Source organism: Pinus tabuliformis, chromosome Q (genome assembly GCF_031772625.1).
Source record: "Pinus tabuliformis cultivar Carrire ecotype Pingquan chromosome Q, CPIR1, whole genome shotgun sequence".
NCBI classification, from domain to species: domain Eukaryota; kingdom Viridiplantae; phylum Streptophyta; class Pinopsida; order Pinales; family Pinaceae; genus Pinus; species Pinus tabuliformis.
The window spans coordinates 287,034,737-287,060,800 of record NC_142296.1 but is presented as its reverse complement, the minus strand read 5'-3'; the positions used below and the strand labels follow the sequence as shown (position 1 = coordinate 287,060,800).

Here is a 26,064-nt window from a genome sequence, read left to right as displayed (position 1 = left end):
GGAAGGGGAATTCAAGGTGGTAGAGGAAGATCTGCAACACCCAGAGATGGAGCTAGTAGCAGCTCGAGTCAACATACACCCACAGAAAGTGATGTAAGTGGTAGAAGGAGTTTTTTCAAAGGAAGAGGAGGCAGAGGCAGAGGAAGATAAATCAGATGTTATAGATATAATAAGCTGGGACATAGAGCCTATGAGTGCCCAGAAAATGCAGGAACAAATCAGAGGAATGTAATTGTTACTCAGACTGAAGAAGAAGCAGTAAAGGTGCAAGAAGAAGAAAATGTACCAGAGAAAGGGGATTCTTTTGTAGTTAAAAAAGTTTTGTTAAAGCCAACAAAGGAAGTTGTTGAACCAGCACAGAGAAAGACTTTGTTCAGGACTGTGTGCAAGGTTCAAGGAAAAGGATGTCAAATGATAATTGATAGTGGCAGTACTAAAAATTTGGTTTCTAAAAAAGTGGTGGAGAAGTTGAAATTAAAGACAACGAAACATCCAACACCTTACAAGGTGTCATGGCTTCAAAAAGGATATCAGTTGTTAGTGAATGAACAGTGTGAAGTGGAGTTGCAGTTGGGAAAATAAAAAGACAAAATTTTGTGTGATGTGATGCCTATGGATATGTATCACATATTGCTAGGAAGACCTTGGCAGTATGACAGAAGAGCTATGCATGATGGGAAAAATAACACATACAAATTTGGTAAAGATGGTATTAATCATACATTGCTGCCTATGGAAGAAGAGGATGCATCAAGAAAATCTGATCCAAAGACTCTATTGCTGAGTGGAAAAGAATACTTGCAGCAGATTGAAGAGGATGAGGTAAATTTTGCATTGATTTGCAAACCTAAGGTAATAATTACTTCCACTAAAATTTCTGATTTGCCAATTGAAATTCAAGAGATGTTGGAGAATTATTGTGATATCATTGTAGATGATTTGCCTAATGAGTTACCACCCATTAGAAAAATCAGTCATCATATATATTTGATTCCAGGGGAAAATATACCAAATAAAGCAGCTTACAGGATGAATCCCACAAAAAATGAAGAAATAAGGAAACAGGTTCAAGAACTATTAGATAAAGGACTGGTTAGAGAGAGCTTGAGTCCTTGTGCAGTGCCAACAGTGTCGAGTCCAAAGAAAGATGGAGGCTGGAGAATGTGCACTTATTCAAGAGCCATCAACAAAATAATAATCAGGTACAAATTTCCTTTACCTAGAATTGAAGATTTGATGGATTGTTTAAGTGGAGAAAGATATTTTACTAAGCTGGATTTAAAAAGTGGTTATCAGCAAATAAGGATTAGAGAAGGTGATGAATGGAAAACTGCTTTTAAAACAAATGAAGGATTGTATGAATGGATGGTAATGCCTTTTGGGTTATCAAATGCTCCTAGTACATTTATGAGGCCTATGAATGAAGTTTTGAAAGAATTTATTGGTAAATTTGTAATAGTATATCTAGATGATATATTAGTTTACAATAGATCTAAAGAGGAACATACGAGACATCTGAATTATGTCTTACAAAAGCTACAACAAGAAAAGTTACTACTAAATTTAAAGAAATGTTCATTCATGAAGGAAGAGTTAGTATATTTGGGCTTTGTTGTTTCTGCTGATGGATTAAAGATGGATCCATCATAGAGTGGCCTTCACCAAAAATTGTTTTTGAGGTAATAAGTTTTCATGGTCTTGGGAGTTTTTATAGGGAATTCATAAAGAATTTTAGTAAGATCAATGCTTCTATTATTGACACTATAAATAAGGATAAACAACTATTTAAATGGATTGATGAAGCAGAGAAGAACTTCTAGCTGTTGAAAAGAAAGATCACTGAAAAACCTATTTTGATTTTGCCTGATTTTAATAAACCTTTTCAAGTGAAATGTGATGCTAGTGGAGAAGCTATTGGCGGTGTTTTAAGTCAAGAGGACAGACCTATAGCTTATTTAAGTGAAAAACTGAATGAGTCAAAGAAGAAATATTCTTCCTATGATAAGGAATTTTATGCAGTTTTATAGTCATTGAAAAAGTAGAGACATTACTTGATGCCTAAAGAATTTATACTTTATTCAGACAATCATGTATTGCAATACATTATGCAACAACCAAAGCTTAGTCAGAAGCATGCAAAATGGGTAGAATATCTTCAAAGTTTTAATTTTGTATTAAAACATATAAATGGCCAATTAAACAAGATAGCAGATGCCTTATGCAGAAAAAGTATTTTAGTTTAGGAAAGTCAAATTCAAGTGTTGGGTTTTGATTTTCTTAAGGAATTATACGAGAAAGATTTAGATTTTAAAGAGGCATTTGGAGCTTGTGAAAATCTTGGTTTGCTAGACAGAAGTAAGTGGTTGGATTTTTTCTTGCAAGAAGGATTGCTGTTTAAAAAAAATCAGTTGTGCATACTAAATTGTTCTATGAGAGAAAATTTAATCAAGGAGAAACATAGTGGTGGACTTGGAGGACATTTTGGTGCAGACAAGACTTATGAGCAGATGAATTGGTTTTATTTCTGGCCGAAGATGGGATGTGAAGTGGAGAAGTATGTAAAAAATTGTAAAGTTTGTCAGTATGCAAAGGGAAGGAGCCAAAACACATGTTTGTATGTTCCATTACCTATTCCAGATAGACCTTGGGATATGGTAAGTATGGATTTTGTTTTGGGTTTACCAAAAGCTCAAAGAGGAAATGATTCAATTTATGTTGTGGTTGACAGATTTTCTAAAATGGCACATTTTATTCCATGTTATAAAACCAGTGATGATACTCACATTGCTAATCTGTTTTTTAAGGAGATTGTAAGGTTACATGGGTTACCTAAGAGCATTGTTTTAGACAAGGACACCAGATTTGTTCATCATTTCTGAAGGACATTTTGGAAGAAACTTGGTACTAAACTGAGTTTCAGTTCAGCTTATGATCCTCAGATTGATGGATAGACTGAAGTTGTAAACAGAAGCTTGGGTAATCTTCTGAGAAGTCTTGCAGGTGAACATCCAAAACTGCGGGATCAAATTTTGGCACAGGTTGAATATGCTTATAATGATTCTCCTAATAGGAGTATAGGGCAAAGTCCATTCCATATAGTTTATGGAATGCACCCAAGAGGATTGTCTGAATTAAGAGACCTGGGAAAAGTTGAAATGAGAAGTGCTGAAGGAGACGATTTTGCTTCAGAGATTCAAGCAATACATGAATAGGTAAAACAATAATTACAGGATAGCAACATAAAGTACAAGAGCAGAGCAGACTTGAAGAAGAGAGAAGTTAACTTTAAGATTGGAGATTTGGTTCTAGCACACCTGAGGAAGGAAAGATTTCCAAAAAGGGAGTAGAACAAGTTAAAATTCAAGAAAATTCGACCATGCAGAGTCTTGAGGAAATTTTCTGCAAATGCAAATGAAATTGAATTACCCCATGATATTGGAATATCTCCAATTTTCAATGTTGCTGATTTGTACAGGTATGAAAGTGGAAATGCAAAGGATAAAACATAAGATAAGGAAGAACAAGAGGTTGATTGGGTAAAACAATTACCAACAGCAAAGGCATTGCAGCCATAATAGATTTTAGACAAGAGAGTGTTTAAAAGGAAAAGGGGACAACAATACTTTCAGTATTTAGTCAAATGGAAGGATCAACCAATTGCTGATGCTACCTGGATGACAGATACCATGCTACAGAAGTTGGGCAGTTTTGTAGAAGAGCTCATGGACAAGAGCCCATAAAGAATTTTTTCCTCAGGAGTTTGATGCAAGACCATGAGGCTTGGAGACAAAAGACTTCGATTTTATTCCAAAAATACAAAAAAAGTTTACAAGCAAAGGAGTGGGATCCTTTAGCTGTCAATTTACAAAGCTTTCTAGATAGGATTTGAGCTAGAATTCAGGGATTTTGATTATCTTGTAATTAATTCAAGTACTTAGGCTTAGTTGAAATTATCGAGGAGAATATCATGCAGATTAGATAGGATTAGGCAATTTCGATCCATTGATTTAGAGGTTGTTGTATGTACAGGTATTTATGTAAGTTTTGAATGAATGTAATGGGATTTGGCTGTGGAGGATTGTAATGCAGAAATTGGAATCTCTCTATGTCTCTGTGTATTCTGTGCATGAATGGTCAATCCCGGAGGTTTGAAGTTCCTTTGAAATATTTCTGAGTGTTGTTGATTTCCAGTTTGGCCTCTGTAGAATTAGAGTTTTGTATAATCTTGTGTTATCGCGTTTAAATCTTCATACACTGCGCATTTAAATAACTTGAATGTATTTCTAAACCACAAAGCTTAGTTAGTGATATCTTGAATATAACTTAGAGACAGGTTAAACTTGGCAGAAGCACTAAAACCTTGGTGGAATGAGGAAAATCTAATAAATTCGTGAGGAATCCAGGAAAAGACCTGAACCGCCCGATCGACAGATCCGATAGATCTAACGATCATCACGTGCTTACAAGCGCAATAGTTAAACAAAATAGAAAGGCGGTCTTTGTAGGTGAAAGTTGTTTCTCGCGCGGTCTCAAGGCAGTAAGCTGTATTTTGAAAATTCACGTGATTCCACTTAGCAGCCGACACGTAGCACAAGAAAACTCCTTTTCTCGCATGCCCTCGGCTTGTTATACATCGGTAAGAATTCCATGCGATATTATGCATCAACCGTTGGATCAAGCGAGATTGATCAATGGTGAAGATCATCTGACTAGTTTGCGAGCAGGGAAAGTGATAACTGTCGGATTGAGTGTTGAGATCAACGGTGGAGGTTTAATGCGATAAAGGTTTGTGGAATGACGACCGTGATAAGGTTTTAAATTGAAGTTTTATTTCCTTTTTGATTCCGTGGAAAGTCCTGAAGTTTTGCCATATTTCGGGTAAATTAACCAGTTCTGCTATTATAGCAAAATAACTAAATTGGGAGGTTGCTGACTGATACTCCAAAGGAAATCCAAGAGGAACATCGACCTGAGCTTGAAGAAATCATTTCTAGTTTTGAACGATTATCCTTAACACCTGCAACCAGCCCACCAAGATGGAAACACCAACAAAGTTGACATACAAAAGGAACAAAACGGACTGACTACCAGGCTCACAAAGATCACAGAAAATAGTTATTCTCTGGGGATCCTTCGGCTACTACGACTGCACCCACTCTTCACAACTAGGTGGCAACGGGTTCCTTCAACTACAAACACTCCTCACAATTGCAAACACTCTTACAACTTCAACTAAGATCACTGACTCTAATATTGTATCAGAGAAGAAAACTGAACGCAAAATACTTTGAGAACTTGTTTCCAAACGCTAAAATTTATATCCTAAATGAGCTAGAAAATCAATAGTGATTGTCATTTATTTTTTACTGTCTCTAGAGGACTGCCATTTTATTTATTTCTTACTGACTCCTGAGGATTATTGATTATGAACCATTTATTACAAATTAGGGAACAATCATCATTGACACCCTTAACTCAAATTCCAAATAATAACTCTTACCCTCTTAACTCAAATTCCAAACAATAAATGTAAATATTAAACCAACATAGATCTATTTTAAATACTGATCTAACACAGGTGGGACTACTTGCAAATCGATTCCAAGCACCAAAACTCCAAAGGAATGAGCCAAGAGAGATCCAATTTCTTCACTTGCAAAATTTTTTATGAGTGGACATTATTTAAATGTTTTATATAGTTATTTAATTTATTTTTTATTTTTTTTGACATAGATAAACAAAATTTCAACTTTGATGACTAATAAACAGCGTTACACATTATACTTGGTTATAAAATGTAAACCTCTAAACTTAATGAAAAAAATATATATACCTAAAACATTTGAATTAAATATATAAAATAAACTATTTTGTTTTTTTTAATATTTTACTAAACAAATTTCAAAACAATATTATCACCAAAACCTATAGAATTTGTTTTTCTTTATAAAGTGGTTCGAGATGTCCATGGTTTATCATTTCGAAAAACACCTCTCAAATCGGAGAAAAGTTTTATTATATGTTGAAACGTTTTGTTGTATATTACATGTATTTTTTTTAAAAACCCATTTCATGGGTTTTCTAATTTTTTTTTTTTTTTCCTCTACTTAATCTACTATAATACTAAATAAATTTAAGATAATAATACTAAAATCCATATAAATGAATGCATTGCCAGCAACTGTATCCTATTCAACCTAACCTATTGAATGCAACAAACACATGCATGCATTTAGAATGACCGAAGAAACTCTCGTTAGAACATAGGGGGCAAAAAACTCAGACAAATTAACTTCATCGGTTGAATTATGCATTCGATAGAACATGTGCATTGTTGCATACATCTAGGACGACCAGGCCTGTGAGAGGAGGAAGAGGGAAAAATATCAACATCCAGCATTCCTCATTTATGTCCATAAGGGCTCCCATAGCTCCATGGAATCACCATCGTCCAAAGCAAGGGTGTCTTCACTATGTAGCAGTGATCCATTAAAATAAAGTGAAGCAGAACCTTCATTAAGGATAGTTAAGAGATTAGCATGTTGCATACTCATGATATCCAGATCTCTCTGTGTAGAAGCCACTTGGGATTGCAGCTCTGATACTTTATTCTGCAGAGAATTGATTACTCCTGCACACCCATATACAGGATCACGAAATCTTTGGCTTGCTTCGTACACCATGCTGCTTACTGCATCACCTCTCTGTTCCGCCGGTAGATCCTGTAACACCGTATCGGATTACCACACTGTAAACCTCATCACCCATGATTTCTATTAATCTGAATTCTTTAATATTCCATCTAGACATTACAAGTCTTTTGTTTTTAATTTTCGAAGGAAAACTGTATAGCAAATATAACTCATCCAAAATTTTAGGGGGACACTCCACCATATCCCCATTATCGCTCATTATAACGGATTAAAATGCTTAATAATGATAAATGAAATATACACCCGAAAAGATTGAACAAATTATATCTACTGCACAATTTTCTTGACATGAAATCTGCATACACTTATTACAAGGTCTTTCCAAATACTAAATATATGTGCATTATACACAGTAAAGCAACTGCAGGAACCTGAAGTAGTTTGATGACATGGCCATTTCCGAAGACTCTGTGTACCAACAAGAATTTGTGGGGGTTATCCTGTGGGAAATAAGGCGCAAGCACGCACTTCTGTGAACATCTCTTTCTCTGGATCTTGCAGGCAGCGCAGGGCGATGTTGACCACGTTTCTGCTTTCGATTTAGCAGCCATGTCGCTCATCTGCAAAACAAAAATCCACACAATTCTTTTCAGTTAGCGCCCGAATTCTTGATGTTGCTTTTTGCGAAAACCCGTCAGTGTTATATATTACGAAGGCTTCTGCTATTATTTCTCACCTTCCCCATGCTTGTGCGGGAGCAGAGTGTGTTTCAAAAGTGAATGATGGGGTACAGAGAAAACAGAAGAAATAATTGGCAACAAACTCCGAGGGACGTCGAATTTATAGGGAGGGACATAGAGAGGAAGAATAGAATTGTTCAGCTCGGACGGAGAAATCACGAGAAGCACGATCGATCCGTTGTTGCTGAGGAGGAAGGTGCGTCCACTCATCTTTATTTCGGGTAGCCCACACGTTTTGGTCGTCGTGGGCGGTGTTGTATTTCACTCATTAATGCAGACCATAGCGAATTAATGGTCAGCATCAGTCACCCATTGCAGATACTATTATTGGCTTGTGCGGATGGTTTCTATTCATGACGCAGGACGGGGTATGGGTGGTGCGATCTGATTCTGAAAAGTAGTTGGGAAAATTTATTATAATTTAGTCGTCAAATTAGCGGTGAAGACAATTATATGAAAAGCAGTATTTGAATAGTATTTTTTTAGTTGTTTTTTCATTTAGAATTAGATTTTAGGAAAAATAGATAAAATTATAATTATAATTTGTTTATTTTCTAAATTACTAATAATTTGAATATCACATATATTTCAATTTATTAAATTCATTTTTATATTCAAAAAATAAATAATAAAACATTATAATTTTGTTGATAATAGTTTTACTTTATTTCAAAAAAAATAGCTAAGATTGCTGATTTTAGGGCGTTAAAATCGTAAACTCAATCAAATAAATTAATTCAAGAATTTGATTTTACCATAAAATTATATTTATGATAATTTATGGAGCAGGATTCTTACTAGAGGAGGGGATTTCTTAAATATAATTAGAAAGGTGATTAAAAAGATAAGTGAAATCATTACATCTTATCTAATAAATATATTAAAATAATTCATTTTATGTTTATATTTTTGAGTCTCTTTTACACTTTAAGTTGAATGATGAATCAAAATATATAATTTTGTCTCTAAATGAAATGTGTTTCTTTATTGAATTTTGGACATAATTGATTACCAAGGTAATGTTGCATTGCTAAATAACTTAACTTGAAATTGATGTCTTAGTGGTGCGATAGTGTGTAGGGCTAAGAGGGTTATCATCCTATTAGTTGACCTCTCTATAGGTCACTAATTCATTATCTTACATGCTTCTGCAACTTACAATTTAAATAATACTCCTAAAAAGTTTTCATGCTCTTCCAGATATACATGCCATTATTAAGAGACATTCTTATAAGTCTATTTTCGTCAACTTATATTAATATACAAGTTTATCAAGCATTCTCGTTTATCAAGCATTCTCACTTAGCCTAGTGTTGCAAAAAAAATCATACCTGCCTATTAAGGAAAAAATATAATGACAAAACAAATCTTTGTGATGCCCCACACACCTTCCATAAACGAACATTGACTTACCTAAAGAAAAATAATGCAAGAACAAAGATTTAATACATTACACCTGGTTAAACATAAAATCATCTCTGATTCCACTGACTACCTTATAAAAACATGCATATTAAATGTGATAATTAGAAAGACACACACTTAATGAAAACTCAAACTTTAACCGAATAATGAAGACTTTCGCTGTAAGCTTTACATTCAATATTACATTTTTTAATATAAAATAATAGCAAGTTTTTTTACGAAATAAAATTTCAAATCATTATAAATAAAAACGAAAATATAAAATATTTTTTTCCCCTTTGCATCACAGTTAAAATATATATATTTTCGTAATTGCTTCAAAGAAAGAGACAACGAGAAAAGGGCATAGAGTCATGATCCCGTGGTCGGTGTTTGTCAAGTGTGTACAATGTGCACCAAAATACGACGCATCCCATCCCGGCCGCTATGGAATTGGCCCCGCACAATCAATAATTGAGTGTACGTACGTAGAAAATGAAAGAAAAACAGTGATTGAAATTTGTCTTGGTGTAGACTTGACTTGGGTCTCATTGGAAAAGAATTGTTATGAGCTATAACTAATTTGTCCGTAAACAATGATGAATATAAAAATGATTTTGAAAAAATAATAGTGTAAAAAAAATATTATAATTTATTTTAAAAGATAATAGTATTGGTGGGAGTAATTTCCATTTTTATAAAAATTACTTATGGTATTAATTTTATTTATATTATATTTAGGTTTTTTAAGAGTAGGGATGATAAAGTAAGGAAAAGTTTAAAGGTTGTAGTTGAAAAACAAAAACATTTATGGAATTTGCTCATTTGTTTAGTAGGTTGTAGGTGAAAGTTTTCAATAATTATGATGAAGATCATAGAGTGGATCAAATTTCCTTAGGAATTTAGGAAATAGTTGTTAAAGTGTTATTAGAGAAACTCTCTTATGGATAGGGGAGTCCTCTTACTGATTTGATTGGTACTGATGATATATTATAAATAAATCCCTATGGCGCTTCACATTAGTTCTAAATTGTTCATTCAATCTACAACAATGAGGGAAGGAGTGTATGCATTGCCTTATTCTGGTGTTTGTTCTCACATCATGCCCATTGATGCAGCTCCAAAACTCCACTCCTAGCTCAAAGAACTAGTTACTTTCACACAAATGAAAAAACATATGTCCCTCAAACTCCTTTAGAATAAAATGAATATGTATGATGAAGAAAACTAACACACAAATAATACACACTCACACTCATACGATAAATATAAAAAATATAGAAAAACCAGACATGGCTGAAAAGGCATCGGCCTTACAACATTCCTCACATTCTCATTATTAAAATAATGTTTATGATACATATAAATACATGAGGAAATTGGTCTCAAGATAGTACATCTATCTTGGACACTATGGTTGAGAAAATATCTCAACAACACACTAATCTAGGAGCCTAACTAATTGGAGAGAATCTCTCAACCAACTAAGCCTAAACTGACTCCTAACCATGAGGAACAAACTCAATCTAGAAAGGTAGGATTAAATCCTAACTTTCATGATTTTAATTAATTTAATTATTTGGACTTAGAATTGTTTTTAATGTGAGAGTGAGGCTAACATTCACCCCCTCAATGATAAGTCCAAATAAGAACCTGGTACCATCTCCAAGTCCTCATGCTGAAACTGAAACTGTTGATCCTCAAAAAAAATTTGCTTGAAAAAACCGTCAAACTTGGATGCTGAAAAAACTCAAATTTGAAGAGAACATGAATCAACTGCATGTCTAATTCATCTTTGAATGTCGGTTGACAACTCCATCACATGCCAAACTGCAAAAGGATCCATATGTCCTTTGCTTGAAATCAACATCTTGTGTCCACTGACAAAATGTGATGAACGCCCACTGGCATATCTACCGATGATGATCACCCACTGGCTAAAAAACAACTCACTGTTGCTTTTGCTGTGTTTGGAAACTGCTCACTGTTGACTTTGTTGTCGATCACCCACTGGCGAATTTGTTGACGCTCACTCACTGATGAAAATGCCCACTGGCTGCTTCACTGATGTTATCAAGACTTTCAGTCTAACAACCATTGTCAATTTCATTGACATTTCCCCCCTTTATCAGCTGAAAGGAGAGACAATTTCCTTCAAATTATTTCTGAACTCCCCCCCTTCAGGTGTAGGAGTGTTTCACTGGTGTACTCCCCCGTTTAACTACAGGAGAGTACCATCTTCATTTTTACTGTTGGCTGCAATAAGTGTGAGTGAATTCGATTGTAAAACTTATACAATCTTCTAACCGTGGATGACCATTCCCAGGGATCAATCCATGAATAATCGATCTTCAATCTGCGTGATTGTTGTTGTTTGCTGCATTTCTCTGATGAATGATTTGACTTGCCACAATGGTGACAAGGATGGAGATCAAAACACTGATATTCCGATGATCGGTTCTTTGACAATGAAGGCATTTTTCTTTGACTGCAACTTTAGTGTACGCACATGTGTGTTTGTTTGTAACTTTCTCATGGCTTGTTGATGTTATTTGATCAAGAAATCCTGCACTGATGAACTTAATCGACTTAGAATAATTGGGGATATGCAAGTTGTTTTCATCTTTGTCATATCTTAATCCTCGTCGATTTTTGTTACATTGGAGTTCTTCACGTGGCTTGATGATTGGTTTGGAAGAAAGTTGAATTGGATCAGGGACCACTTCGACACTTGAAGTTGGTTGGATCAGTGACTTGGAATAAACATCTTTATCTTCATCGATACGGATGAAAGACTTGGAAACATCACTCTTCTGTTGCAACTCATCTCTTTGAAGTTGCGACTCCAGTTGAAGAAACTCAATCATTTCATGTGCATGTTGAAGATGCACTTGAATATTAGCAAGAGTTGTTTTGTTGATGTTCACCATGTCTTCAACAGTTGAGAGGATCAAATTGTTAAGAATCTTTAACAACTGAATGCTTTTCGCCATGTGAACTTGTTGGAACTCACGCTCGCTTGATGTAGATATGAACAGGCTTGATTGTTGGTTGAATATTTGTTTTCGTTAAAGTTGAACTCGCTCGCTTGATGTTTGGTTGATTGTTGCACGCTCGCTTGATCCTGTTTTAACAATTGATTGTTTGAATTCACACTTGCTTGCTCTCACGCTCGCTTTCTTTGATTGTTTGAATGATGCTTGATTTCTAGATGGCTTGCTTGAACTTGCTTGATTGATTACTGACACTTTGTGCTTTCTTGAATGTACTCACTGAATGTGCGGATTTTAAAAAAGGAAGGGTGTCAAACACTGTCGAAAATGCACCCAAGAGACAAATGACAAGTTCAATCTTGATGACTTAGTTGAAGACTTACTTGACTTAATGTATTCACCTTAACAATTCAAATTATGGTGTCGGTTACAACCGAGAATGCACCCGTACAATTCAGTTAAAAAATGTTTATCTGTAAGTGATACAAAAAGTGTTGAAGATGTTGATGTCGTCTTGGCTTGAAATGCTTGATTTTGTAGCGTCCTTAACTTGATTGCTTTGATTACATGATGTGAAATGTGCTTGCTTGGAAGATCATCTTATCAAGTTGATGATGTGATGCTTTGTGCTTGTGTACTTAAGCTTGATTACAGGAGCTTGATTAAGAATTCTTATACTTAAGCTTGCTTATGTGCTTGTTTAAGCATAATACAAAGAGATCATTTGAACACAAGTCATGCACATGCATTCATTACACATGGTGTACCTAAGATCCCCTTATTCAATTTCGGGCGGATCTAGGACACAAGCACCACAAAAAAAATGTCTTTATTAAATAGTGAATTTACATAAACCTTCACTTTCACAACATCATGAATGAAATTTATCCAACAATGAGAATGACAAGCTCACAGTCCCTTGAAGCAACGTGTCTTAAAAAATAAAAGTACAATCTGCTAAAAAAATTTCTTCAAAATACAACAATGAGCTTCCCTTTTAAAAATCTTCACTTATCACTCAAAAAAGTTATCCCTCTATAAGAAAATTTCATTATTACTCCACCAACATTCCTTATCTCTCTAATAAAAAGAACTTTAATGCCCCTTATTTCTCCAAAACATTTAATACACCTTATCTCTCAATTGCATTACGTCAAACAATTTATGAAATTGTCACAGGAGGGATTTGCGTAGCCTCATGGCTTCAATAGATGGGGGGAGCCAAAGTAATAATAGTAAGTTGCAAAAAGCAATGTTTCAGCCTCTATTATTAGATTGCCGAGGTGCTACGTTTTAATTAATTTAATTATTTGGACTTAGAATTGTTTTTAATGTGAGAGTGAGGCTAACATATGACAACTACATCTGATCTACATTGCACAAGAAAACGTAGATCTACTAATGTGTAATAGAAAAGGCAAACACGTTAGAGGGGAAATTTCTTAGATCTATATTAATAATGTAATAAAGTAGAAGAATATGATGCTACCTATCTAGATTGGATCATTATATAATTTGTTAGTCGCCTCGATGTTTTCAAAGTAAAAAAATTAAAGGAATCAACTCACAAGAGCAGTTTTAATGGCAAGGCTTAGTTTGGAAAATTGGGCTATGAAACCTTATAGGGCCAGTTTGAGGTAGCAAATGATATTTTTTTGGTGTAAAATATTCCCACTAAAGTGTTAGACCCCGTGACATTGTTCTACCCTCAAATATTATTCCAATAGTGCACAAATTGGGTCAATCTAAGTTTGGACATAAAATTTATGCCTCTTGGAAGTTGATCTATTGTGTTTGACCACCATAATTCTAGAGGATGTCACATCAACCCTCGTTAGTCATGGAAAAGGCGATAGAAATTTGGAGATTATGAAAAATAATCTAAGAGAATTGATTTATTTGAGGGTTGAATGAGTCAAATCTAACCCCGAGTTGGTTATTATATTGTGTCATAATAGAGGGGGTTTGTGTTTTGTAGTAGCCCATGGAAAATAGGTATTAGGAAACTCCATAGAGAGTTCCTTTGCCTTTGTTCTTGCATCATTTACATTCCAAAAAAATAGAGCAAAACCACCTCACCTTTCAACAAGATTTTCCCCTATAAGGGTTTCCTCAAGTAAGTTCCCTTTTTAATTCCTCTATTTTTCAAATGGAATGAAGACTATAATGTTGGATAATTAGCTTGGATGTTATACCAAGATTTATCATGATGTAAATATTCTTTTAAGTATATGTATTGTTGAAAACTGAAGGAGAAGATACAAATCTAGATGCCTAGGAGAGAAGCTTCACTGAGTGAAAGCTATGAGAGGATTGGGAAAATTCTTATTCTTGGCGAATTTAATTATTCTTTGTCTTCTTTGATAGTTGGGCTATCAACTGCTACTACTTATGAGCAATGGGGAAGAGTAGTATTGGGCAACCTAGAGGTATGGGAAGTATACCCATCTAGAGCTTTTCAAGAGGAGAAACTTGAACTCTCAAGCTAACAATAATGCTTTTGTGGGGGGAATAGTCATAGAGGATAAGAGAAAAAAACAACATAGATAGGGGAGAGAGAACACAAGAGAGTTCATTCCTAAGAGAGTTGGAAACAGTGAATTGTGTGAATAGACTCAACCCACATGTATGTGCATGAGATGTGACTATAATTAATATGAGGTGACTAGAACACTCTGAGTCATAACCACTTAGTGTGGAGGGGAATTCTAAACTTAACTAGCTAAGGTATCAATGGGAAGCCTTCACCTAATGTTAGGGGCTTAGAGGAATTCACAATTGTTTGATTGTGGTATATGAGGCATTGGAGAAGGGGATCTCTATGGGATTGCTAACATAGTAAAGGGATACTTTTTGTGCTATGTGTTATTTTAACAATTTCAAACACTCTGTTAACTCTTTTATCAAAATTATTTTGATTATTTACTCATAGTATTGGTTCCCAACCAGTGTCTTCTATTTATTTTTGGACATAATGTACCACCTAGGTAATATTACATTCCCAAACAACACAATTCAAACATGACACCTAGTGGCTTGACACGATGTAGGACTAAGGTGGTTAGCATTGTATTACCCACATATCTCTACAAAGGGCTAATTTACTGCTAAGAATACTTCTACAAGTTACAATGCAAAGAAGGATCTCAATGTATCTAAATGTACTTATCATTACTAAGGGATCATCCTTTTAAATTTGTTTTCTTCCATTTAATTTAATATGCATAAATTCAATGAGCATTATCCCTTAGGTTAGTGTTGGAAAATGGAGTCAAAACACGTGATTGAAAGTGAAAGATAGTGGGAAAATAAATCTTTGTAATGCCCCCACACACCTTCCACTAACATTGTCTGGCTAGCTAAGAGGGAAAAACAACTCTTCAATCCATGACAAAGAACATGATTTTAGTGCATTGCACTTTGTTGAGTATAAAACCATCTTTGATTCTCCTAACTACCTTTTGAGAAACATACATATTGAATGTGACACCTAAAAAGATATATACTTAGTGAAAACAAAGGTTTTAAATACAAAAGTGAAAACTTCAAATACCACATGCATTCAAAAACCAGATAATTGATATAGATTAATTATTTGTGTAAAATATTATATTTCTTTATATTTTTTATCATAATAATTATGTAGAATTTTGTTTTCACATTACCATTTTATAATTAATAATTATTCTACTGTATTATTTGATATTAACAAAATGCGAAATCACAGTAAATAAATTGAAAAAAAAAAAATCATTATTTTCTTTATTTTACATTGCACTTAAACGGCCAGAGATATATTCTTGCAATGGTTTCAAAGAGAGACAAAGTGATAGAAGAACGAAGGGTCATAAATTCAATGTCGGTGTTACTTTCCTCAATGTGTATAGCACCTACAAAAATGCGGTGCATCCTGTCCGCGCCGTTGTTAGCAGCTTCTTTCCTTATTTTGAAAATTTGTAAAATCAAATGATTGGTGAATCCCCAAGAAAAATAGACATTTTTCACTTAATCACAATCAAAGGATGCTTATATTGCAACTTGTGTATAATAAAAGAAAAGAAAAAAAAAATTGACACTAGTGCTTATGCTTAAAACTTACTTAAAATCACTGATATGAAAAACAAATAGCAATCATCAAATTTTCATTGTCTGATGGTTATCATTGGAAAAATTTTACTATGAGCTGTAACCAATTTGGATAAACAAAACATAAGATTGATTTAAAAAGAAGTGTAGAAAACATATTATATATTCTAATTTACTTTAGAAGACAATAGCATTGGTTGGAGCACTTTCCATTTTTATAGTTGTTTTAAAAATACATTACACATGATATTATATTTACTTATATTACATTCGGTGCTTCTTTTGAGAATAGGTGAGTAGGTGATGAAAATATGAAACAATTTAAAATTCGTAGTTAAAAAAATGATTTATTAAAATTTCTTATTGGGTTGGGAGATGTTTCTTTTTTAATAAAATGGATAATAGATGGAATTAAAGAGTTTGTTATAATAATTTTTATTAGTTATTTTTTTGTCAAAATATTTTAACAATTAAGATTGAAGATGGTAGAGTGGATCAAATTTCTTTAGGAAATGGTTGTTAAAGTGTTATTAGAAAAATTCTCCTATGGATAAGGGGAATACTTTTTGTGATCTAATTGTTCCTTATGAAAAATTATAAATAAATCTCCATGGAACTTTACATTAGATCTAGATTTCTCATTCAATCAATTGTAGTGAGGAAATGATTGCATGCCTTGCCTTATTATGGTGCTCATTCTCACATGATCCCCACTAATGCATCTCCAAGGCTCCACTTTCCACTCCTTAGGGTTGGAGCTAAAGAGATTTGTTTTATCATTGGGTTGGTAGCTTCTTTTCTGATAAAAAGGATAATAGATGGAGCTAAAGAGTGTAGGTTTTAACCATTTGCAAAAATTACCTGCAGAGGAATTCTAAAAGTAGAAAATAAACAATGACGATAATATAAAACAAATACATAGAGATTTCCCCTGGATCCAAAAATCGGGACTATGAGATTGAATTTTCATTATGTTCCTTTCAATATTAAAATACATATATATACATGTCAAACCATTCATAAACCCCAATCCAGTGAACCTGGATTAGAACATCACCGTAGTTCCTTTGACTGGATCTACATATCATGGGCAGAAAATCATCATGCCCAAAATGATTGGTAGGTTCGCCCACCTAATATAGGGCCTAAAAAGAAAAAATCGGAGGTGTTGCCTTGGACACGGTGCAGGGGGGCTACCACTCCCGTGAAACCCCCCGATAGGGGGGGATGCACCCCCCTTGCTATGCTCGACACGACGAATAGGGGAGCTACCACCCCCCTATAACCCCCCCATGTGTGCAACTAGTCATAGAAAGAATATAACACACACCCAACATTCTCCCACTTCTTGTTTTGTTTTCCACATAAGGGGTCACAGGAGAGCTTAGCCATTGGTCTAACCCTGCAACACCCATTGTTTCTCTACAACAGTAAAACTTCTTAGTGCTCACAGAATTCGTCAACGCATCTGCAACATTCTTCAAAGTGTCCACCTTTACCAGCAACATCATTTTGTCCTCATCCATATCCCTCACAAAGTGATACTGAACATCAATGTGCCTTGTCTTTGAATGATAAGAAGGTTTCTTTGCCAAGAATAATGCACTTTGGCTGTCATAGTCTATCGTTATAGCTCGTTGTCCTAACCCCATACTTGAACATAATCTCTATAACCAAACTGCTTCCTTGCTTGCATGCTTGACTACTATGTATTCTTCCTCTATAGTTGAAAGTGCCACTACACACCATATTTTTCTCATCCAACCGACTACACCTCCAAATAGGTTAAACACATGCCCACTTGTAGATCTTCTCCGATCCAGATCTCCATCCCAATCTGCATCAACAAAGCCAAGGATGTCTAAATTTCTGTCCAATCGTGGTCTTCCTTGGTAGCATAAGCCATAATCACTAGTGCCATGCAAATACCTGAAAACCCACTTCACTGTTGTCCAATGCTCCCTCATAAACCTGCTCAATACTCCTACTACATCTTCAATGTATGGTCTAGTATAAACAATTGCATACATTAGGATACTGATTGCACTTGTGAATGGAACACATGACATGTTCTCTTCCTCTTCTTGTGTCTTGGGACATTGTTCAATAGATAAATTTATACCTACAGGAATAGGAACCTTCACCAGTTTACTATACTGCATGTTAAACCTCTATAGTATTGTCTCGACATACTTTTTCTAGTTTAACCAAATCTTCCTCTTTTCCCGATCTCGTTTAATTTTCATGCCCAAAATATAGTTTGCAACACCAAGATCCTTCATGTCAAATTCAGAGGACAATTGGCTCTTGAAATCCTGGATAATTTCTTTGTCATTTCTAATCAACAACATATCATCCACATACAAGACATGATAAATAACACAGTCACCAATTAATTTAAAATACACACAATGATCTAATTTTCTTCTGGTGAAGCCAAGTCCCTTAATTTATGTATCAAATTTATAATAGCACATCCTTGGTGACTATTTTAACCCATAGAAAGACATTTTTTAACTTGCATACCAGTTTTTTCTTTCCCTTCATCGCAAAGCCTTCAGGTTGATTCTTGTAGATCTCTTCTTCCAGATCCCTGTGAATAAATGTTGTCTTCACATCCATCTGTTTTACCTCAAAATAAAAAAGCAACAACAATAGATAAAAGTAATCTAATAGAAGCTGTCTTGGCAATATGTGAAAAATTATCACCAAAATCAATTCCCATCACCTGGGAATAACCTTTTGCTACCAACCGAGCTTTGTATTTCTCCACCTTTCCTTCTGAACTCATCTTCTTCTTAAACACCCATTTGATTCCAATGGATTTCCTTCTTATTTGGTTGGCAGTTGTTTTTTTTTAATAGAATGGATAATAGACGGAGCTAAAGAGCTTGTTATGATAATTTTGATTAGTTATTTTTTTAGACGAAATCTTTTAACAATGAATATTGAAGATGGTAGAATTGATCAAATTTCTTTAGGAAATGGTTGTTAAAGTGTTATCAGAGAAATTCTCTTATGGATAGGGGAGTACTCTTTGTGATCTAATTGTTCCTTATGAAACATTATAAATAAATCCCCATTGCCTTTTGCACTAGATCTAGATTGCTCATTCAATCGATTGTAATGAGGAAATGATTACATGCCTTCCCTTATTATGGTGTTCGTTCTCACATGATCCCCACTAAAGCATCTCCAAGGGTCCACTTTCCACTCCTTGGGTTGGAGCTAAAGAGATTTGTTTTCTCATTGGTTTGGTAGTTGCTTTTTTGATAAAAAGGATAATAGATGGATCTAAATGGTGTAGGTTTTAACCATCTACAAAAATTACATGCAAAAGAATTCTAAAAATAAAAAATAAACAATGACAAGAATATAAAACAAATACATAGATATTTCCCTTGTATCCCAAAAGCGGGACTACCAGATTGATTTTTCATTATGTTCCTTTCAATACTACAATACATATATATACATGTCAAAGCATTCATAAACCCCAATCCATTAACCCTAGATTAGAAATTAACCATATTTCTCTTGACTAGATCTACAAAATACCATGGGCATAAAATCATCATGCCCAAAACCATGTGTAAAACCCATGCACAAAACCATAGGTAGGTGCGCCCACCCAATATAGGGTCCAAAAAAGAAATGGGGGCTTTGCGCCAGACCATGTGCAGGGGGTATACCACCCCCGTGAAACCCCTCGAAAGAGGGGGGATGCGCCCCACCTAGCTACACCTGACACAATGAATAGGGGAGGTACCACCCCCTGTAACGCCCCCCATGTGTGCAACTAGTCATGGAAAGAATATAACACACACCCAACATTCTCCCACTTGTTGTTTCATTTTCCATGCAAGGGGTCACAGGAGAGCTTAGCCATTGGTCTAACCCTGCAATTCCCATTGTTTATCTACAACAAGAAAACTTCTTGGTGCTCACAAAATTCTTCAATGCATCTGCAACATTCTTTAAAGTGTCCATCTTGACCAGCAAGACTATCTTGTCCTCAACCATATCCCTCACAAAGTGGTACTGAACATCAATGTGCTTTGTTTTTGAATGATAAGAAGGGTTATTTACTAAGAATAATGCACTTTAGCTGTCACAATCTATCTTTATAGCTCATTGTATTGATCCCATACTTGAACACAATCTGTGCAACCAAACTGCTTCCTTGCTTGCAGGATTGTCTGTCATGTATTTTTCCTCTTTAATTGATAGTGCCACTATAAACCATATTTTGTTCATCCAACTGACTACACCTCCAAATAGGTTAAACACATACCCACTTGTAGATATTCTCCGATCTAGATCTCTAGCCCAGTCTGCATCAACAAAGCCAAGGATGTATAAAATTTTGTTCAATTGTGGTCTTCATTGGTAGCATAGACCATAATCACTAGTGCAATGCAAATACTCAAAAACCCACTTCACTACTATCCAATGATCCTTCCATGGTTTTTACATAAACCTTCTCGATACTCCAATGGCATGTGCAATGTATGGCCTAGTACAAACCATTGCATACATCAGGCTACCGAGTGCACTTGCTTATGGAAAACATGACATGTCCTCTTCCTCTTCTTGTGTCTTGGGACACGATTCAATAGATAATGTTGGAAATAATACTGAGAGGGGGGGGGGTGAATCAGTATTATCAGATCAGATAAAACTTTACAATTTCATACTCAGAAACATATACGCTACTTCAGTTAAGTGAACCTGCGTGTACACGCTACTGTGTCTAAAGCAACTAGCGTATATCCAGAAATCTTATGATTCAGTTAGCTTATCTTCAGTAAATGCATCAGAACATTATTAACCATATTAACAGTAAACAGGTGCAGTATAACAGAACAGATCATCACACAAAAGCCACACACATGAACACCATGATATAAGGTGGAAACCCAATGTGGGTGAAAACCACCTGCTGCAATTTGTCTCTTCTTCTTTAATAAGAAACTTCTTTTACAATGTACTGGTGCAGTCCTTTACCAGTACGCAGGCTACAACCTGCAGAGGGCTACAACCCTCTCTCGTTTTCCAACTACTTCTGGAAGGGAGCTACAACCCCCTCAACTCTTGTACTAGCTGATCCATTTACTAGTACGTAGGTGCTGACCCTACAACCTTCTTTCCTTCAGGGGCCACGTTTCATCAATTTTCAGACTGGATCCAAGAGTACAAAACAAACATTACTGCAATACAATCATCAACTTATACTTGCATCATAATTCATTAAACAACCCAATACTGAATCACTGAAACCCTGTCATCAAGAACACAGAACCCAAACCAGAGCCCAGAACTCTGCAACAACCACCAGAATCAACAGCAACCTGAAATATCAAATCTTATTATGCATACGCTACTTCACTGTACCAAAACCGCGTGTATACGCGCTTTCTCCAAAGGCAACCCACGTGCAGATCTAGAAATAATTACTTATGCATTCGCTGTCAGATCCGACCCATGCCAAGCATCCCGAACAGATAAACAGCAATACCAGATCTTCTCACTTCGTCAGACACCCATTGCATGCTCCAACTTGCCTAATGATCTTCTCCTTATATAGCCTTAGGCCCTTTACAATACCACGGTCCAAAACCATAGTAACACAATACCATCATCTTCAAAACTAGGGATCAACTCGTCCGTCGAGACACCATGGTCCAAAACTATAGGCACAACTTCCAAGGAATAACCGCCACGGACCAAAGATAAGTTTTCCACATACATGCTCTTTTACTGAAGCCAACCTGCGTGTACACGCGACTTGGTATATAGCGAACCTGCGTGTACACGCGACTTGGTATATAGCAAACCTGCGTATACGCGACTTGGTATATAGTGAACCTGCTTGTATACGCGACTTGGTATATAGTGAACCAGCGTGTATATATTTTCTCTTCATACTTGTAGTATGATCATCAATTCCTTGTTGCTATCCTTCTGCACTATGATTTGTCATCAGTGTGAGTTGCCATCAAGGACAACACTTGTCTCATAATGCCAACAATCTCCCCCTTTGGACTTGATGGCAACCACCACACCAAGTCACTCTCCCCCTTTGACATCAAGGGCAAAGGGCGGACCAAGATATTTTCTTCTTTGGTATACCTTCTGCTATCCATACTGCTGTCCATACTCTCCCTGAGTACATGCTGAAGTTTCTGATTTGGCTCCCCCTTTGTTTATGCCAAAGTGTACCAATCTATCCATGCTCCCCCTGAGCAGATGCAGGTTCTAAGACCAGCCATTCAGATCTGTACCATAAGCATCAGTCTGCAATACTATTCCTTTGATCAAACAACAAGATGTATCATTTAGTTTCATTAGCAACTTCTAACCATAATGCCAACAATGAATTATTTGAAGTATATGCTCCCCCTGAGTGTGAGCCAACCATTTCTTGAGTCTGTTCTGCTCCCCCTGAGCTTGAGCCAACCATGACTGAACCTGGGTCTGTTCTACTGCCCTTTCTTCATATACGCGACTTTGCAGCCTGTAACTCACGTATATACGTGACTTGTCTTCATTATATCAGCGTATGCAAGGAATACTGAAATTCATCACTTTCAGATTCCCCTGTGTCTGTTATGTCAGCTGACTGAGTTATGCCACACTTTTCTGTCTCTGTCTTCTGGAACTGTGATGATGTATGGTCCTCTTGTTTTGAATTTTGAAATCTGCTCCTGCATTCCCTTGCTTTATGTCCATATTTGTTGCATGTATAACATCTTACATATTTCATGTTCCTTCTATCACAATCAATTGCTTTGTGTCCATATGCATTGCAGGCAAAGCAATATCCTCTGAAATACCTGGGATGCAATGATCTTTTGTAATGGTCTTGAACCATTCTACTTCTACATCTGGCTGCAACATGTCCAAGATTATGATATACATGACATTCAACATTATTCAGTGGAGGAGATAATCGTCTATCACGTCCATAGTTAGGATTAAAGGATCTTCCTTGAGGAATTTCTTTCCTTTGTTGTTCCTTGTTGAGCATTTCAGATTTCTCCTTAGAATTTCTTGCCTCACCTTGTGAACTAGATTCACCTTCAACATATTCATGAAAACCAAGACCAGTTTTGATAGCAGGAGACCTTTGGCTATTAAGAATATCATCCAAGACTTTAGTACTATCTTGAAATCGTAAAAGCTTATCCTTTTCTTCTAGTTTACCTTTCAAGATATTTACCTCAACTTGATGTTGTTCTTCTTTTTCCAGACATTGCTTCTTCAAGGTCTCTTCAGCTTTCCTTCCTTCATCCAACTGATGCCTTAGTTCGAGGATCTCGTTTTCTTGCTCTTTATTCAGTGCTAGCAGCATTTGTCGAATTCTGGATGCACATTCCAACAGATCTTTTAATATGATGATTTCTTCTTTGAGGGCATTCTCTATGATTTGATCTGATGCTTCATTTGCTTGTCCATCTTCAATCTGAGGTGATTCAGGATCTGAATACTTGCTTCCACTCAATGGTAGGTTGTCATTGTTCCTTTGTGCTGTCTTCTTCTTCTGACATGCTTTCTTCCCCATTGTTCTACGAATCTCCTTCAAGCGATCAAGCTTCTCTGAAGGACCTGCTCTGATACCAATTGTTGGAAATAATACTGAGAGGGGGGGGGGGGGTGAATCAGTATTATCAGATCAGATAAAACTTTACAATTTCATACTCAGAAACATATACGCTACTTCAGTTAAGTGAACCTGCGTGTACACGCTACTGTGTCTAAAGCAACTAGCGTATATCCAGAAATCTTATGATTCAGTTAGCTTACCTTCAGTAAATGCATCAGAACATTATTAACCATATTAACAGTAAACAGGTGCAGTATAACAGAACATATCATCGCACAAAAGCCACACACATGAGCACCATGATATAAGGTGGAAACCCAATGTGGGTGAAAACCACCTGCTGCAATTTGTCTCTTCTTCTTTAATAAGAAACTTCTTTTACAATGTACTGGTGCAGTCCTTTACCAGTACGCAGGCTACAACCTGCAGAGGGCTACAACCCTCTCTCGTTTTCCAACTACTTCTGGAAGGGAGCTACAACCCCCTTAGCTCTTGTACTAGCTGATCCATTTACTAGTACGTAGGTGCTGACCCTACAACCTTCTTTCCTTCAGGGACCACGTTTCGTCAATTTTCAGACTGGATCCAAGAGTACAAAACAAACATTACTGCAATACAATCATCAACTTATACTTGCATCATAATTCATTAAACAACCCAATACTGAATCACTGAAACCCTGTCATCAAGAACACAGAACCCAAACCAGAGCCCAGAACTCTGCAACAACCACCAGAATCAACAGCAACCTGAAATATCAAATCTTATTATGCATACGCTACTTCACTGTACCAAAACCGCGTGTATACGTGCTTTCTCCAAAGGCAACCCGCGTGCAGATCTAGAAATAATTACTTATGCCTTCGCTGTCAGATCCGACCCATGCCAAGCATCCCGAATAGATAAACAGCAATACCAGATCTTCTCACTTCGTCAGACACCCATTGCATGCTCCAACTTGCCTAATGATCTTCTCCTTATATAGCCTTAGGCCCTTTACAATACCACGGTCCAAAACCATAGTAACACAATACCATCAGCTTCAAAACTAGGGATCAACTCGTCCGTCGAGACACCATGGTCCAAAACTATAGGCACAACTTCCAAGGAATAACCGCCACGGACCAAAGATAAGTTTTCCACATACACGCTCTTTTACTGAAGCCAACCTGCGTGTACACGCGACTTGGTATATAGCGAACTTGCGTATACGCGACTTGGTATATAGTGAACCTGCTTGTATACACGACTTGGTATATAGTGAACCAGCGTGTATATATTTTCTCTTCATACTTGTAGTCTGATCATCAATTCCTTGTTGCTATCCTTCTGCACTATGATTTGTCATCAGTGTGAGTTTCCATCAAGGACAACACTTGTCTCATAATGCCAACAGATAAATCTACACCTACAGGAATAGGAACCTTCATTGGTTTACTATACTTCATATCAAACCTCTGTAGCATTGTCTCAAAATACTTCCTCTGGTTTAACCAGAGCTTCCTCTTTGTTGATCTCATTTAATTTCCATGCCCAAAATATAGTTTGCAGTACCAAGATCCTTCATGTCGAATTCAGAGGACAATTTGGTCTTGAAATCCTAGATAATGTCTTTGTCATTTCCAACCAACAACATATCATCCACATATAAGACCAGATAAATAACACGGTCACCAATTAATTTAAAATACACATAGTGATATGATTTTCTTCTAGTGAAGCCAAGTCCCTATATATACATGTGTCAAATTTCTAATACAACATCCTTGGTGACCATTTTAACCCATACAGAGACATTTTTAACTTGCATACGATTTCTTTCTTTCCCTTCACTGCAAAGCCTTCAGGTTGATTCATGTAGATCTCTTCTTCAAGATTCATGTGAAGAAATGTTGTCTTCACATCCATCTGTTTTACCTCAAAATCAAAAGCAACAACAATAGATAAAATTAATCTAATAGAAGCTTTGTATTTCTCCACCTTTCCTTCTACATTCATCTTCTTCTTAAACACCAATTTGATTCCAATGGGTTTCCTTCCAGCGGACAACACCACCAGACCCCAAGCCTCATTTTTGTCCAAAGATGCCATTTCATCAACCATGGCCTCTTTCAAGAGTTTTCCATCATCTGAATCTACTGCCTCCATGATAGTTCTAGGATCATCATCACTAATAGATAAAGAAAAATTTGAACAGAAAGAAGATGGACTATACCTTTCTGGTTGCCTTCTTTCTCTAACCGATGTTCTCACAAGTCGAGTTTGTGGCTCTTCCTCTTCTGATTCTTGTTCTGTTGTAGAGTTTGATTCTTCCTCCTTTAGTGCAAACTCTATATTCTCAGGTTCCTTTGGTGGGAATTTATGTTTGATAACATTTGTCACCTCCCTAAACACCACATCTCGATTGTATGCAACCTTCCTTGTTTATGGGTTCCAAAGCTTATAACCTTTTAAACCATCCTTATAACCAACAAAGATGCACCTTTCATATTTACTATCCAGCTTGGTTCTTTTCTCCTTTGGAACATGATCATATGCATCACAGCCAAATACCCTCAAATGTGAAAGAGAGGGTTTCTTAC

General features: G+C 36.0%; 1 protein-coding gene across 1 annotated transcript; it reads right to left on the bottom strand.

Moving 5' to 3' along the window:
• Window positions 1–6,279: 6,279 nt before the first annotated feature.
• On the bottom strand, window positions 6,280–7,298 carry LOC149219355 (LOB domain-containing protein 11-like). The gene is made up of 2 exons (XM_089382577.1): window positions 7,085–7,298; window positions 6,280–6,722 (listed from the first exon to the last, which is right to left on the bottom strand). Exons 1-2 carry the CDS (start codon window positions 7,271–7,273, stop codon window positions 6,408–6,410), a joined length of 504 nt encoding a protein of 167 aa, XP_089238703.1. The 5' UTR covers window positions 7,274–7,298; the 3' UTR covers window positions 6,280–6,407.
• Window positions 7,299–26,064: the final 18,766 nt, after the last annotated feature.

What these genes read in the sequence shown, in the direction of transcription:
- LOC149219355 (XM_089382577.1), bottom strand. Translation starts at nt 7,273, where the DNA reads ATGAGCGACATGGCTGCTAAATCGAAAGCAGAAACGTGGTCAACATCG. An exon ending in ATGTCATCAAACTACTTCAG is followed by an intron (nt 6,723 to 7,084) that starts GTTCCTGCAGTT and finishes ACGGTGTTACAG; the next exon opens with GATCTACCGGCGGAACAGAG.